At 34.4% G+C, this 17,638-nt stretch overlaps 1 protein-coding gene across 3 annotated transcripts in view; it reads left to right on the top strand.

The window, feature by feature from the left end:
- Positions 1-17,638, top strand: part of PRKD1 (protein kinase D1) — a 277,719-nt gene that overhangs the window by 217,568 nt on the left and 42,513 nt on the right. For all 3 annotated transcript variants that reach the window (XM_039870448.1, XM_039870449.1, XM_039870450.1), the window contains 8 exons: positions 6,622-6,832; positions 6,973-7,050; positions 9,033-9,237; positions 10,707-10,830; positions 12,327-12,404; positions 13,537-13,816; positions 14,852-14,904; positions 16,823-16,895. In XM_039870448.1, coding sequence (XP_039726382.1) covers positions 6,622-6,832; positions 6,973-7,050; positions 9,033-9,237; positions 10,707-10,830; positions 12,327-12,404; positions 13,537-13,816; positions 14,852-14,904; positions 16,823-16,895 — 1,102 coding nt within the window. The remainder of the gene's footprint in view (positions 1-6,621; positions 6,833-6,972; positions 7,051-9,032; positions 9,238-10,706; positions 10,831-12,326; positions 12,405-13,536; positions 13,817-14,851; positions 14,905-16,822; positions 16,896-17,638) is intronic.

The raw sequence follows: 17,638 nt of genomic DNA, 5'->3' as shown, positions 1-17,638 counted from the left end.
CCCTGTGAGAGGTAATACGTTTATCTAAATGTTGTTGAAAGGCGCTGATTGTTTCTTTTTCACTTCAGAAAGTAGTCAGCATCAGACTGAGCCTTCACAGTGATATTTCACTAGCAGAGAAGATGGGTGGGGTTAGGTAATCATTTCCAAGTGGCATAAACAGGTTTCAGAGTATATACATTTCTAAGCAGTCTGAAGATCGGATGAATTGAGTTGTCTTAAACAGAATTTGGACTGCTAATAATACTCAACATAGTCATTGCATGGCGAGACTCACTTCAGAGTCCACACCAAATGCCTCTTCAGGAAACCCCTTTTCTGAATGACCCCTTTATGTGCACCATGGATGTACTTTCTCTTTTCTTGAACTTTCATATTTGGGGACACTTATTCTGTGCGAGGCAGTATTCCAGAAGTTGGTGATACAGTGATAAACAAAATAGTCAATATCCTCTCCTCATAGAACTTATAGTTTATTAAAAGGAGAGAGTAAAAAAAAAAAAAATCAATAGGCAAATTGGTAAATAAGACAGCTGTAGTAATGACTCTGGAAGAGAAAGGATGATGTGCCAGAAGGTAACTGAGTGTGGACAAGGAATGGTCAATAAGTTAGGTCATCTGTGGGCCTCTTGGAGAAGGTAACATATGAACTGGAATCTGAAGAATAAAGGGCATAAGCATGCAGAAATCAGGAAAAAGCACATGTTGTTATTACTGATAGTAACAATTATGTTGTGTCCAGAATTCTGATGGAGTAAGTTCACTGGGCACAGATACTGTTATTTACTGGTCTTTATATGTCCTGTAGCATATGTATGAATTGGGCTTTCAGGTAGGTTTTCCACAGGAAACATTTGTTAAATCAGATAGATTTATCTCGATGGCAATAGGAGAGAACTATTCTGCACAGTTCTTTGAATTATAGTCCAAGATACTAGGTCTTAAAACTTCTGGAATAAAAGATTAATGTTTGGTTGCATCTCTTTTCACACAGTTGTGCTAGTATCTTCTAAACATAATACTACCTGAATAGGAAAGTGGGCAGCCAACTGAGTGATGCTTATGCAATAGAAGCTGTTTATTCACTTCATCATTATGTTCTGTGCATGACTCATATCCTATCCTCTAGGCATAGACAAGCTGGTTGAAAGTCTCTTTTGTAGGTCAAGGTTACAGGATTCACAATATTTTCACATTGCTTGTAGAACATACTATTAATTATTTTCATTTGTCTCCTATGAAGTCTTCCTTCATGACTTAAATGAGGGGAAGAAAATACTTTCTGTTTTTATAGTAGCATAAAACTAGTGAATGTAAGATTTGAGAGAGACTAAGGAGAGAGTAATTGTTATTATCATCCGGAGCAAGACTACCTGAATTCATAATTCTGTTACTTAGAAGCTATATCATCTTGGGCAAATTATTTAACCTTCTTGTGATTTAGTTCCCTTATCTGTAAAATGGGGATCATAACACTAGTAGTGCTCATGGGGTTTAAATACATGTAAAGTACTATGAAAAGAGTTTGGCACATATAAAACTTATAAAAAGTGTCTTATGCCATTATCTAGTTCAAAGATCTCTGACTCCCCCTGGACCACATTTGTTACTCAAATACACTGACTGGCAAATGTTTCAGATTATTTTTGTAAAAACTAAGAGGTTTGGCAGCACTGGGCTTACATACTCACATGACAGCTATTCATAGTATTTGAGCAGTGGCCATCCTTTTTTATTAAGCCCTGCATCTCTAATTTATTGTAGTCTCCACCATTCTCTATTGCATCCATGACACTGAGGAGCCACCTATCAATATTAACAGCCTGCAGATATTTGAGCTTGCTACCTTTCTCTTTCCAAAGCAGAAGAGTTGTGCACAGATTTCGTATTCATGGTGATATGCCAAGTGAGGGTGAGGAACATGCAGACAAGTTCAAAGTGCAGCTGAAGTTGTAGCCAACAGTACTCTTAAAATTGAAATCCAGTAAAGCAAATATGTCAAAGTTACAGTCTCATGTGACATTCAAATTTTTAAAGGCTTATGGTACAGTCTGTATTTTGAATATCTCTGTTGAAATGTCTCATCCATTTATTCTCATGCATTTACTTCTTGAAAACATTCGTTCTGATCAGGTCTAGCAATACTTATTGCTCATCAGGTGCCAGATACTTTCTTTCCATTAATAGAGAACAAATATTTTAAGATACTGTCCTTCCCTTAGAAACTTCTCTGATAATTGAGATAGGTCCATAAAGATTTGTCAACATGTATTTATTTGAACTGTGTTTTTTGTAAAATGGCTTTTATCTCTCAGAAAATCTTTTGTTTGATCTTTACATAAATGACAACAAGCAAACCACAAATGAAAACAGCTTCCCCCCACCCCCGCCCCACCCCCATTTTCTAGTTTTACTAATGAAGAGAATTTATTTTGAACTTTGAAGTGGTATGTACCTTTTCGGGAAATTGTTTCAGAGTCCTGTTTTAAATGTTTAAAGACTTGCTGGCAGTTGGAGTTTCCATAATCTAACCAATCATTTCTGGGAAGGTTCCAAATTTGCTGAGTCATTAATTTAGCATCCCAGTTTAAAAAACAAATTTAATCTCTAGAAAGCCAGGATGCATTGTCCCTGTACGAAGGTATTCAGTGCATATAGTTTTCACTTTGGCAGTAATTTTAAATGAAACACTGTTAACATAAGAATGTTGCAGACACTTCACAAGACCACAAACTTTTAAACAAAATTTAATCTCTATAATCCTTATTCTATTTTATCTCTAATTCTGGCTTTAAATTTTAGCTTTCATCATTTTTCTGTTCTCATATTCTCTCACATCCATGATAGATAACCCTTACACTGAGAACAGAAGAGACCTTTATAGTTTTCATCATCTGTAATTTGCCAAATCAAATCATTTACATCTATACATCCCAATACTATATTTTACAGTAATGTCAATTCTCACAAAAGTTTCACACCTGTAATTTAATCCAAACTCCTCTCAACTCAGGAAAAGAACAATGCAAAGGCCCCCTGGCTGATGTAAAAATGTAAATTTTTAGAAGTATATCCTCCTGCATATGCTTACCATAATTATAGAGAAGGAGATTTTAAATCTCTTCTGCAAGTTTTGAGCCAGTTTTGCTCTGAACATAATAATGAAGTAGAAGGAAACAAAATGTAGTTGTTCCCTTTCCAGAATGTTTCAACTTTCCTCCCTATTCCTGTAAAAAACAATTATTCTGCAGATTTCCCAGGTTTACTAAATACACAGTGCCAAACTGGAACAGCAAGTAACATTGGAAATTAATTTAAACACCATTTAGTTAACCTAATAATCTTAATAAAGCCTTCACTCTGTTGATGAGTAATGAAGAATTTTCTTATTACCAGAATTACCTTTAAAGAAAGATCTTATTTAAAATTCTAAAGAACTGCACACATTATAATTAAATATACAAGTAAAAAAAATTAAGTAAGCTAATGAAGAAACAAAGTAATACTATATCTCTTTACTTTGTATAATCATGCAGTATATTTTTTTAAAAAGCCTAGATATTTAAGTCAACAATAACCCTTGAAGAACTAAGTCCAGTTTCATGTTAAAGTTATCTTAAAGTACAAGCTAATTGAATTGCAATCGATAAGCTTTTCTTAAACATCTTTTTGTTTAAAATTACCAGTTTCTAAATTTTTGCCTGCTCTGTAACTTCATACATCAACTTATGGTAATTATGACTTTGTGGTGTACATACCTTCAAATAAAAATCATATAACAATTGAAATCACGTATTTTTGCTTAAAATAGTAATGATATTAATTATTAATGAAAAATGTATCATTGGTTTTGAAAATCCTTAGAACAGTTTGGCTTGTATTCACATCATTTGAAATATTTTTAAAGGGATGACTGGCTGGATGTCAGAAATTGTGGTTCTTAAATATTTATGTAAATAATAAATATGTATTATAGGACAATGGCCTTATTTCACAGGCTTTTGTTTTTCTGTTTATTTTATAATTTGTTATAGATCAATGAAGGCCTTGTACATTTTGCTTGAAGAATGGATAAATATCTCATGAGCACTTACAAACTCATCGGATAGTGATACAGTCTTCCCTTATGTCTTAGCTTCTTAGATTTGCCTTGTGATAGGGAGAGGCATGTGCAAATGTATGCGTGTCCACTCCTAGAAACATAGAATATAATTATGCAAACAAAACTTCAGAAGGCTTCTTCACTCTACCTTTCCCAAAGTGTTTAATAAAATTAAACAACTCAATCTCTGAGCAGTAAATCAGTTCCCATATGTGAAGTCAGCATGCATGCACCCTGTCTCAATATTTTAAAGCTTTTCTTTTTTATTTAGAAATATAGGCAACATTGAAAATGATTAATTATATTTGGAACTATAAGAAAATGTAACGATAAGTATTTCTGGTCATGTTGCTAGCTGATTGTAATTTTAGGATGTCATGAATGACAGAAGGGCCGTCTTTATTAATGCCATTACAATCTTAAATTGCTTTTAAACCTTAAATGCTATTAAAGTCTTAATTTCTGACACTATAAGATTTGTAGTTTGTTCATTGTTATTCTCTGCCAAGGATACATGTGGCCATGCGAATCTCATCTTTGCTGGAATATGTATGTAGAGCAGGCTCTGGGTCACAAAATAACAGCCAATTTTTTCCCTAAACTTATGTAATGTTTTAAAATTCTTTATGTAATCCTGTCTCAAAAGTGATAAATGAAATGGCTTCTTGAGAATAATTCTGGTTCTTATAGTTTATGGCAGTGTTTATGTGAATGTTACCATGTTGGAAGAGAAGAAAACATTCAGCTTATCAGATTGCCTCTCGCTTTTCTAAGTGAATTTGCCCCCGATACAGTAGATAGTCCTACATCAAACTGGCTGTTAACACAGTCTAGAATTAGTTATCTTAAAATAAGGAAAATAAATGAAGAGTGATTTGGTCAACTCTTCATATGATTTTTCAAATCTGAGAACATTTTGAGTTTGCTAAGAAAGTGTGACATCAGGTCAGCTTTTATTCTGAGTGTTAAAACTTTCCAACTATGGAAAAATATCACTTTTTATTTTAGTCTGTGCTTAAAACTGGCCCATTGGCTGCAGTTACTCAAGAAAGACACATAAAAGAGGAACCTAACCCTGTGGACTTAATTGTTTTTCAATCCCATTGAAGATATTTATTCAATATGTTCATGATTCTGGTTTGGCAAACCTTTAGCCCATCTTTATAAACTCCCTAGACATTTCTGCAAGAATTGAACCTTTCCAGAGCAATTACATTTTATAGTTGTCTTTTATGGAATTCTAATTGTAACTGTAACCATAGACATAATAACCCTAAGTAGAACCTCATCTCAAAATTTTTTTACTGCAGCTAGGGAATCTGCAAATCAAAATTTCCCCATTTGGTAATGTGGTATTTAACCTTTTGGTGCAGATAGGAATTGAAATAGATGGAAATTGTATATAAATATGATTTTTTTTCTCATCTTGTCAGTAATCATTCCAAATTAGAAATTGACTGAGTAAGGTGATACTACAAGGGCTCTGGAGTCAAACAAATGTAGGGTCATGTTTTGGCTCCACTATTTACCAACATTTGACCCAAAAGAATGTATTGAAACTTTGTGAATTTAGATGCCTCAACTTTAGATAACAAGGCCTATCCTGTAAGGCATATAACAATGATTAATTCGAGTAGGTGGTTAATAAATGACGTGTATAATTATAATAACTATTAAAAAGTAATTTAATTTATCTTTTATTTGATGATTTCAAAGTGCACTTATTCTTATAATTCCCAAGTACACTTCTATGATGTCAACAGATACCATGAAATTTTCCCCAAACTCTGAAAACTCAGTTAATTTTAATTCATTTAATTAAAAAAAAATCTCTGCCTTGGGCTGATTAATTCCAAAATACAAACAAGAACACAGAGAGATATAATTATAACCAAAACACCAATTTTAAAATGATCAGTTAAAACATCAATTATAAAAATGATAGTATAAGTTTAACCCTTTATTTTTATATGGTTGAGGAATCATTTAAAATCACATTTGTTTGTTTTTTCTCTGAGGGAATCCGAAGAAACTAGGCATTTTTTTCAGATAAAGTACTACGTAGAGCAGACTGGGGGGACTTAAAATGTTTCATTTTTTGTCTTCCTGAACCACTAGCATTTTCTAAACACGTGCATGTAATACTTTACAAAAAGTCAGTGAAACGATATGTGCAGTGGGATTAAGAACTATTTTTCCTTGTTTTCAGCTTTATATTTCTGTACTGAAGTAAAATTTTAAAAAGCCAAAAATTACTTGAAAGTCCTAGAAATCAGGTTCAAATATTCTATCTCCACTTCTCTTCATGTCAGACTATAAAAACAAGGTAACTCAAGGAGGAAAGGGGCAATAAATGTCATTAATGAATAGAAACATAATTTTCTGTTTATATCTCTTGTATTCTTAAGGATCAAACCAATAATTACAGTAGTAAAAAAATGTGAATTAAAAATACATAAAGATAGTAATCAAGCAGACTCTTAACATCTTATCGTTCTTTACTGTTTTTCAAAATATAGCAAAAGTCGCCATCAGAGTCATTTATTGGTCGAGAGAAGAGGTCAAATTCTCAGTCATACATTGGACGACCGATTCAGCTCGACAAGATTTTGATGTCGAAAGTTAAAGTGCCGCACACGTTCGTCATCCACTCCTACACGCGGCCCACCGTGTGCCAGTACTGCAAGAAGCTTCTCAAGGGACTTTTCAGGCAGGGCCTACAGTGCAAAGGTAAGGGTGGTCTCGCCGCCAAATATTTGTCACCGATCAAACTTTGACCCTTAATCCATTTGAAATTATTTTTTTGTTTGTTTCACAATTTTCTTGCTGATGAATTCTCGTTTGTTTTCTTTTAAAATCACTGCGATTAGACTGCAGATTCAACTGTCACAAACGTTGTGCACCAAAGGTACCAAACAACTGCCTCGGCGAAGTGACCATTAATGGAGGTGGGTAAAAGATCTGCAGTCACGTCTATGCTGCTTTTCTGTTACAGACTGTGTTGGTTGGGATTTTTTACCTTTTTTTTTATTCAGATACTTATGACTCAGCTCAAAGTAAAGTATGGCCTCAGTTTGTTCTACTTTACTGTAGAAAAGCATCAATTTTGGCTCATTGAGTATTGATTAAAAAACAAAGAGACTCTTAAATTTTACATAGTGAACAACTAGTAGTGAAAACTTGGATTCCAGAATCTCCCCCAGTTCTCTTCTTTAATACGCCTATCCTAGTTTGTTCAGAAATGTAGAAAATCAATATTTGGTGATAAAAGGAAATCCGACTCTGGACGGTGAACACACAATGCAACATATGTACGACTCACTGTTGAATGATACATTTGAAACTTATTTAATTTTATTAATCGATATCACCCCAACAATTTTTAATAAGAAAAAGAAATGTAGAAAATATTGAAATACCTACTAGTTATAACTGTCAATCTGTTTTCCTCCACCCTCTCATTCTCAGCAGAAGTTAACTTTTCTTTCCTGACAAGGGTAGGAAGAATCACAGAGACTGACCTATCAGGAAATAATCACCCTCTTTCTTCCTCCACCCAATTACTTTCAATATATATGTACGTGTTAACCTGAATCTTTAATAATAATAAAAGGAAATTTAATTCAGCCAATTAAAAATACATATCATTTTCTACATTTGGGAATATTCCTTTAGGAAAAATGTAAGTGCATATGTTAATTTTGAAGGACTCCTAAAACAAAATGCCATGTCTTAAAGGAACAGCACACTTTTCCTTCCCGAGTAATATTCCTAATGGATTCTTAGCAAAATATTTGACTTAGTATCTATTCCAGGCTAACTTTTTCCACAGATAGTGGACTGCTGTATACCTTCATTCTGATATTAGATTTCTGATTCCTCTGGAAAGAAAAATGGTGATAGGAGACCAGAGCAATAAATTAAGTAATTTTGTTGCTAAAAGGCTGAAGAACAAGTGATTATCTTTGTTTTAGAACTTTTTTTTCTAGAAGAAATATATACATAGAAAAAGAAGAAGAAGGAAAATCTCTCCAGGAAAACATTCCCATACTAGTTTTTGCCTTGGAAAACTCTGCATAAATTAGCTGCCAAAATGGAAAGCTTGGCAATCTTCCCACTTTCTGTGGCATGTGGTATTGACTTTATTCAGGCCCAGAAAATGTCAGTGTGTTCTTGATAACTGGAGCTACGAGGAAGCAGTGCAGTTTTTGATATTGTTGATTACTCTGAAACTGCATTTTCCCAAACAGAAAAATCTGGTAAAATGTGAATTTTCGAAGCTTGGAAGGCTAGGTAGGGTCTTTGATCAATTTATTTTCTAATTTTAAAACTAGTACTCTGTATCAGTAAGTAATTATAATTTGTTGTAGTGCTATCAACTGCAAAGTGACAGAATTCACTATAACTTCAAATATCAAATATCTTACGTATTTAAAAGATGTTTTTTATGTAACCAATTTAATACATTGGAATCCATGATTAAAAAGTTACTGGGATAACAAGAATCAATGACCCTGAGTACTATTGCGTGTGAAAGTTTCCCTCATCCTCCCATGTATCTTTTTCCCACCAGGCTTGTGATACTGAATATGATCAGTTTCCTCTTCACTTGTGTCCGGTATCACTTTGCTTCCTAGCACTTTGCTCCTATCCCACCCTTGGCTTCCTACCAAGGCTCTCCATGACTTTTTGTGGTTTTAGGCTTAAGGGCATGAAAAACAAGCATCTATTTGTAAAATTATATGTTCATCCTCTCATACATTTAGATACTTATGAACTAAAATTAAAAGGAAATGAAAGAAAAGAAATTCTCCAAATAACTGTCCTTTAGGACTTCTGATTGGCTTGTTTTAGGATTGCCTGTCTTTCTCTGAAGCCCTGGGTCTAGGATTTCAGGCTTATCTTCACTAGTGCAAAACAATTTTTTTAGATTTGCTTAGCCCTGGGGCAGAGTCTGATGTGGTCATGGAAGAAGGGAGTGATGACAATGACAGTGAAAGGAACAGTGGGCTCATGGATGACATGGAAGAGGCGATGGTCCAAGATGCTGAGATGGTGATGGCAGAGTGCCAGAACGACAGTGGGGAAATGCAGGATCCAGACCCGGACCATGAGGATGCCAACAGAACCATCAGGTGAGGGCCATACCCCCAGCCTCAGTCCAACCGTGAAATTCCATGTGGCATTTATTTTTTAAAGCTCTTTGATATTTTGATATACTGAAAAGGAATCGTAAAGTATGTGCTCAGTTTGTTTATGAATGAGCCCTGTACGGCAGAGAGAGACTTGGAGTTGGGAGGTCTAGATTCCCTTGGAAGAGTGTAGTTTGCATCCTCTCCAAGCAGTGTCTCATTCTTTGAGACGTTTTCTTTTGCATATGAGGGATACTAGTATTTGCCATCCACAAGTTTACTATTAAATCAATTTTTATTCAAAGCTCATTGTGTGGCCAACCTCAGCAGACACCATCTGTTTTATAGCTGGTCCCATTGCAGATATCACATGTGACTTCACCTTGCTGTTCTTGAATTTATTTCAGAAGTATGTGAAATTTTACCTTTGCAGTCAAGTCTATACTTTTTAATTACTAAATGATCCCCATTTTTTACATGAGGGATTTGCACACTAAGGCCAAATCAGGCTGCTGCTTGTTTTGTGATGAAATTTTATTGGAACATAGTCATGCCCACTCTTATCTATGGCTACACTTGACAATTGGCAGAGTTAAGTATTCTGCAGAGCCTAAAATGTTTATCACTTGGTCCTTTACAGAAAAAGTTTCCCAACCTCTGATTTACATTATAAAGTATATTTAAATTTTTGTGTCCAATTTACAAATGCTATAATCATTGACAAGTTGAAATTGTTCATTAGAGTAGAACAATAAAATAATTCGATTTCTTCCATTTAATGGAATAAGACATATTTCTAAAATACTGGAAATATTAGTCTTATGACCCAACTGTCTTTGGAAGGCATGCATTTCTTTAATATCAAAGGGTGGGGACTGCCAGGCAGGAGGAGGGGGAAATACTTGCATATATGCATATGGGAGTGGGAGGGAAGAAGAGACAGAGACAGGAAAGGAAAGGAAGGAGAAAGAGATGAAAGAGTGGCATAATTTTATGAGCAATAGTTATTTAAAAGAGAGTTTAAACAGCAGATTTTAATTTTTTTGAAATTATCCAGAGAGACTCAAATTCATATGGAGTGACGTTATTGATAAATGATTAATATTTAGCCTGCGTTATGTACTAAGTAAGCAAATAAGCTTTCATATGTGATTCTAAATACTGTGGCCTCAGTACACTAACAGTAATCAGCCTGATGTTTACCTGAAAACTGAACACTGGATAGTTTAACCTGAAGATTCAAGTGCTCAACATCCTGCCTTGGAATTTTTAAAATGTACATATAAAGTGCCTGTCACTCTTCAGAGTAATTCAGGTACTGAACTATGGTACTCTGACAATACATTTCATTAAAAATGGGATGCAGTTTTTTTTACTTTCACTTCGAAATAGCTGAAATACAGTTTTATGCAGGAAAAGAAGATCTATATCTAAAACCATTTTTTTTTCCTAAAATGTTTCGACTTTCCAAGTCCATCAACAAGCAACAATATTCCACTCATGAGAGTAGTGCAATCTGTGAAACACACGAAGAGGAAAAGCAGCACGGTGATGAAAGAAGGGTGGATGGTCCACTACACCAGCAAGGACACACTGGTAAGATCCGCAGCAGGTAACGTTCTCTCATCTCGCTAGCTTTCATTAGAGGAGTTGCTAATGTCCTGGGAAGACTGTGGGTGTCTGAGTTAACCAGGAGCAAACTTCAGCGCAGGCCTGGTGTGGGATCAGATGGAGCGTATGCACAGTCTCTGGATGTCAAAGGTAGTTGAGCAAGCAGCTGAGTTAGAAAAAAGTGTTGGCAGTAATCTCAGGGGAACAAAACCATTAACCTCTATGGCTTGAGATGATCTCCAGACAACTTGAATGTCTACTTGTCAATTTACAGCAGTCATGAAAACAACTGTATGTGCTTTCAGAATGCTCCTCTGATTGAGAAGATTTTTTTAAACAATACTGCATTTAAGGGAGAGAAAAATAATGATAATTATTATATACAGTAATCCTATGCTCTATTAAATGAAAGACAACACATTTTAATTTTTTAACATAATCTGAGTTGGTCACTACTCTAGCTTTTCCTGATAGTAAATGAGGCTGTGCCATGGGGGTAAGAGAGAAAAAATTTGATCCACGTTTTAAAGTTAAGCTAGTGACGATTAGTGATAGCTTCTTTCTCAGTTACTGATAGTATTTTTTACATCACCTCCTATACATAGGATCCCCATTATTCCATTACATAAACAGACACTTATAACCTAATCTCAATCTTCTCTGCTTGAGAGATTTACATGACTTACTGTAGGACTCAATTGAACACCATAATTCTTCCTTGACATGGCGTAAAATATTTAAAGTGTATTTTATATATTTGACTGGTCTAAGATTGGTTGTGGGAGAGACCAAGAATAATGGTTGCGTGCGCGCGCGCGCACACACACACACACACACACACACACTCCCTAAAATAGAGGATGTACCTAGAGTGAACAAGGACCTGATCACCAAATCATAATAGTTCTGATTGGTAGTGAGCTTAAGAAAAGGGAAAGTTATTTGATGCATTCCCTTGACTTTGTTAAGTTAATGTCAGAGGATCAGCCCTACCACCCAACAAAATATTCTTGAGTTCTGTTATAACATTCAGAATTCTTCTATCTCTATTGGAAGCCAGAATAACTGGCTAGATCAACATGGCATTCCTTATGTTCTAAAATAATGAGAATGTATAAACATTATTTGTCTCTTATTAAGCCTTTTTATTTTATTGCAGACTACAAATCCATCTTTATCTATTTAAGCAGTCAAATAAATTTAAAAGGGTATTTTCTACTTCTTAGGTACTAAATGCCAGGCCCTGTGCTAGGTACTAATAATACATCATCTCCTTTGTTACTCATAACTCTGATGTAAACGTGGAAACTTATCACACAACATCTGCTCAACGGTCGCTCTCTAGAGTCTGAAATTGAGCGTGAGTCTTACATGCACTTTCACCATCAAATTTTATGTCTCCACTGGGAAATGTTTTGATTTTATCAATCCTGGGTATGTTTAAAGTTTTTAAAAGATCCCGAATCTGACTTCTGTTTCAGCGAAAACGGCACTATTGGAGATTGGATAGCAAATGTATTACCCTCTTTCAAAATGACACAGGAAGCAGGTACTACAAGGTAAGGGTGGTCCTGTTCTTGTTTGGCATCATGTGGGGGTGTAGAGTATCAGAAATGTAAAGTACATCCAATAGGCATGATTGCTCTTGTGTTTGCTCTAAGAGATATTTTTTCTTCTCTGTAGTTCACAGATTTCTGGAGAATCAGGTTGTGACCCCATGATAGCCATCTGTGAATTTCAGATTTCCTTGGGGAGTGTTTCTAGTCCCATGGGATGGTGGGGGGAGAGGAAAGCTTAATTGAGTATTATCAGATGTATGATTTACGGTCATACTGTATTCAGCTCTTTTTCTTTCTTCTTTTTTTTTTTTTGTTTGTTTGATTTTGTTTGTTTGTTTGCATCTGCAGTCTTGCCATGCATTACCATGTTCCTAAAGACCACTTACTTTCCTCTAGAGGAAAATTTGGCAGCAATTCTCATTTTATCATAATACAGATGTGGCATAATCTATCACCCCATAAAACACAAATCCAAAAAAAGTTCATGGTGAAAATAGTATAAACTTGCTCTTTCAAAATTAATGCGGGTTCAGGCATAGTTGATATGATTCTCCATGGCCATTTTGCATAGTTCTAATGGGAAATGGAAACTTCATTAATTTTTAAGTGAAAGATATCTTTTAAAAGTTATTATTTCTTAGATCACTCCATACCTCCCAGAAGACAAATGTGATAACTAATATTTTTAATGTTAAAATTTTCTTAAAAGCAACTGCTTTTAAAGCCAGTCTTGGTGGTTTTCTCACTAAAACTATTCACTTGGCTATATAATTTTATTAACATGTATCGAATCAAATTATATGATTCATTTCCAGTGCCTTAACAAATAGTTAAAAACAGCCATGCATTTTGATGCAGGTTCAAAATCATTATTCTTATTAATATTTTTTTTTTTGCCACATGAACATAATGAATAAGTCACTTGAATTTTTGGGGGGAAATGAGATGATAAGGTTTCCACTAGTTAAGATATTTTTGAATTTTGCTTAGTTATATTCTGTTTTTTATAAAACCATTTTATGTAAATGATGGCCATTTGTAATGTCATTTCTCACATGTCCCTGGCATGAATTTTATTTGAAAGTTTATATACTTTTGATAAACTACATTTAGCAAACTCTTTCTTCCACAGGAAATTCCTTTATCAGAAATTTTATCTCTGGAACCAGCAAAGCCTTCACCTTTAATTGCTAATGGGGCCAATCCTCACTGCTTTGAGATCACTACAGCAAATGTAGTGTATTATGTGGGAGAAAACGTGGTCAATCCTTCTAGCCCACCACCAAATGGCAGTGTCCTCACCAGTGGCGTTGGTGCGGATGTGGCCAGGATGTGGGAGATGGCGATTCAGCATGCCCTTATGCCTGTCATTCCCAAGGGTTCATCTGTAGGTTCAGGAACCAACTCTCACAGTGAGTCTGCTACTTTTCTGTCTGTAGAACAGGTGAAGAGTCCTCCTGAGGGATGATTTAGTTTATTGGATAGCACGGGGTCTCTAAATGAAAGCTGCTACACCTACTAAGATATTACATTCATTATATTATCCATTTTTCATTTTAAAATTTGAACAAATTCATGTAACCCCTGTATACAGGCAAGAGCAGAAAACTAGAGCTATTAGTCAGGAAAGAAGAAGTAATCTAGTCAGCTCGATCTGGACTTGGAATGCCAGCCAGTCTTACTATTTGCAAATCTGGATTACCATGTTTCTTCAAAACTACCTAACATGGCATTCTGTGTGTGTACTTGGTGTATAGAGTACTTAGAAACTCTTGATGATTTTATCCCAGGAAGAAGTCTCTGTCTTAGTAGATTGATAGAGATTTTATGAAAATGGAACCAGGATCAAATATTGAGGATGAAGTTTTAAAAATATTCGAGAGGATTATCTATATAAAAATGTAATTTTACATTTCAGTAATGAAGCCTGTGGGAGAAATCTCTGTTTTTCACATCATACCATCACACTGATGTGATGATCTGATGATCTATTATAACTTTTAAATTGATCTTTTACAACCAATGTACCTGTTAACAGAATGTATATGCCTACTTTGGAGCTAAGCATTTTCTTTGAAGTCTCTATTTTAATACTAAAACAACCCCAACAGGTGGACAGTAATGATTTGCCTCTTTGACAGGTGAGGAGATTAGACCCTAGACAGATTAAGGTGTCTCAGCTTTTACCAGAGCTATGAAATGGCAAGCCAGTTTTTGAACGCAAGTCTTTCTGACCTTGAACTGACAAAATACTATTTTTCAAAGCCAAGTACCAAGTAAATCTGTAATCATAAAAGGAAAAAAGTATTCTAATAGACATTTTCCTGGAAAAATCTAATTGCTATGATTTAAAAACTTTCCTGCAGCTTGATTAGTAAGCACGTATTTACTTGTTATGCTATTATCTCTCTTACTTCTTTTGTGTATTTTTTAACATGTATTTCCAGGAGATATTTCTGTGAGTATTTCAGTGTCAAATTGCCAGATCCAAGAAAATGTGGTGAGTATGTACCTCCAAATTAAAATCTTGGTAATATGAAGTTTTTATTGGAAAATAAGGGCATCATAAAATACATTTTTATTTAACATTTTAATTTTTCAGTATTTTCTAGAAAATAAAAGAGGGTCTAGTTGGGTATTTTTCTTCTATAAAATTTTAGAAACATTATATTAATTCTTTTAGTAATTTTTCTATAATCTGTTCAGTAGTATAGAGAGCTAAATACCTGTTATTCGTCTCATAAGCAATTATAATGCAACACCTGATTTTTTGCTCATTTTGGTACTAGAATTTTAATGGCTTATGTTACACAATACCAAATAAGATAAGATAAATTTTTTGAGACACATTAGAAACTTAAACATGCCCTTATTCTCATTTCTTACTTGCTACAAAGAAATACTGTCATATGACAAGGAGTTGCAAATGCTCTTACAGTCACTTGACTGATCAAGGAACCCTCAGAAAACTAGCATCCTAGTCACCTAGGCCACATAACTCCATCCTTTGAGCTTAGTTTTTGAACATTATAGGTCAGACATATTATGAAATAATCTGCACTCTGTCATATGTTTGTTTTGTTATACTTTGTCACTATGGCAAATAACCCAAAAGTAGTAAGGCCTTTCTGCCCTCATCTGTGACTCAGACCTTTTGTTTTATTTTACCTCCTATATCTGTAACCAAAAGCAAAGAGTTTACAGCCTTACTTATACTGATCTGAGTTTATTTTTTAAAGAATAAACTCCATGAAACCCTACCACTAATATAGCTTTGCAACCTTTGCTAAATTGGCATAAAGTACACTGAAAACTAGATGAATTAAAGAGAATTAGGAAAACTTCATAGTGAAGGTTAGATGAATTTTTATGCTGTTAATCACAAGATAGCTTTCTAAAAATCTGTAGGTTCCTGTTGTTCTTGCTTGGTCAGAAAAGACTTTGAGAAATATAGGTTAACCTATAATAAGCCTCTTCGGAATTCTAGATACGTGTGGTGTCATTCCACTCTCTTTGTCCACTCTTGTTCACTGAAAATTCTGGGCAGGCCATTGAGCTATCAGAGAAAGATGGAATAGCTTGGACTCTGAATGCTGGAGTAGTATTTATTCACTTTCTTGTCTCCAGACTACCTTGAACCACCCTGTGAACACTCAGAAGGGATCACAAGATGAAGACAACTGTGGTTGTTTTCTAAGGGGACGGGCAAAGGAAAAGAATAGAAATGTATAGAGTATGCAGGGGGTAGGATTTGGTGTTTGGTTAAAACATAATGCTTTATTTAGCAATTATTATTTCAAAGAGAAAAGAGTAGACATTTGGAACTCGTTACTTCCAGAAGTGGTAAAAATGGAAGAGGTTAATTACCCCACAAATGAGAATTTCATCATGGATTATCATCCTTGTCTAGTGTCTTCAGATCTCTCGCAGTGGTCCAGCCCCCATGTCCTTCAGTTTAGATTCATATGGATGTGGACGATTAATAAAGAAGCAGCCTCACCATTATAGCCGTAAAGAATGGAGTGGTTGGAATCAGGACTCACCAAGACATATGACTGGTTATCATGTTTATTTAACCCAAATTTCTCACTAGCTATCTCAATAAGCAAGTTTCTTTTTGCATATTGACGGTAAATGGCATTATATGGTTTTACATCTTATTTCCTTCTAATGAAACATATTTGATGGAACTTTAGAAAACCTCTGCTGCTCAAGAGCAGAATAGTTCTCGTTACTTTGATTGAAGAGTGTGTTTTGATTATTACAGTCATATTGTAGATGTCATCTAGCATTTACAATTTGTTTATGTCTATAATATTTAATACTACTTATGACATACTTAATAAAATTATATACTTTATTAGGACTAATGTTTTGTTTCACTTCATGTCTGTTCTGCATTGGACTTGCACCTATAGGACATCAGCACAGTGTATCAGATTTTTCCTGATGAAGTACTGGGTTCTGGGCAGTTTGGAATTGTTTATGGAGGTAGGTTAGTTCACTAAGCATCTTTAATAATTTAAAATTTTAGTTACTTATACTAATAAAAGTAGTGTCTCCAAGAAAAATATAAATATCAAGACCTGTGCATATATATGTTTGTATACGTGTTTTATCTTTTAGAAATTTCTCTTGTGCTATATATCACTATCTGGAAAATTGGTACTTACGTTTTGAAAAAGAAACTTTTCCTCTCCTAAAAAACTTATTTTGCTTAAATATATACAGACAACTCTATACACAATACTGGCTACCTATTGGTTTATTAAGACAAGGTATTGAGAATCTAAGAAGTTGTGATTCATAAATTAGTTTCATTTCCTTTTAGCTTATTTCATCAGAACTCTGTAGAAATTCATTCATGTAACTAGAGAAAAGTATCTTTTAATTATAATATCTTTAACACTGTATATATTTCGTTAAAGTTTGCATTTTTAATATTTTTGAAATGAGATGCTAAATTTTTACCTTTTTCCTTATTGTCAAGCTATTTGGTGAATTAATTATTTTAACCTCTACTGTTTTAGATTCTAGCCAGTTCTATTATATTTTTCGTCTTTAAGAAAGATTTAATGTTAATATTTTGCCTGCCCTGTAAAATGACATTGAAACTTTCAGTTCCTTAATATAATCAGTAACATATTATCTTTTCGTGAGATGGTGTTACTCTGAAATAATTACAATGTCTCACATGATATTACTTATGATAGTATAATATTGTACATTTTTAG

Source organism: Pteropus medius, unplaced genomic scaffold (genome assembly GCF_902729225.1).
Source record: "Pteropus medius unplaced genomic scaffold, Ma_sr-lr_union100, whole genome shotgun sequence".
Classification (NCBI taxonomy): domain Eukaryota; kingdom Metazoa; phylum Chordata; class Mammalia; order Chiroptera; family Pteropodidae; genus Pteropus; species Pteropus medius.
This window is presented reverse-complemented; position numbering and strand designations above follow the sequence as displayed.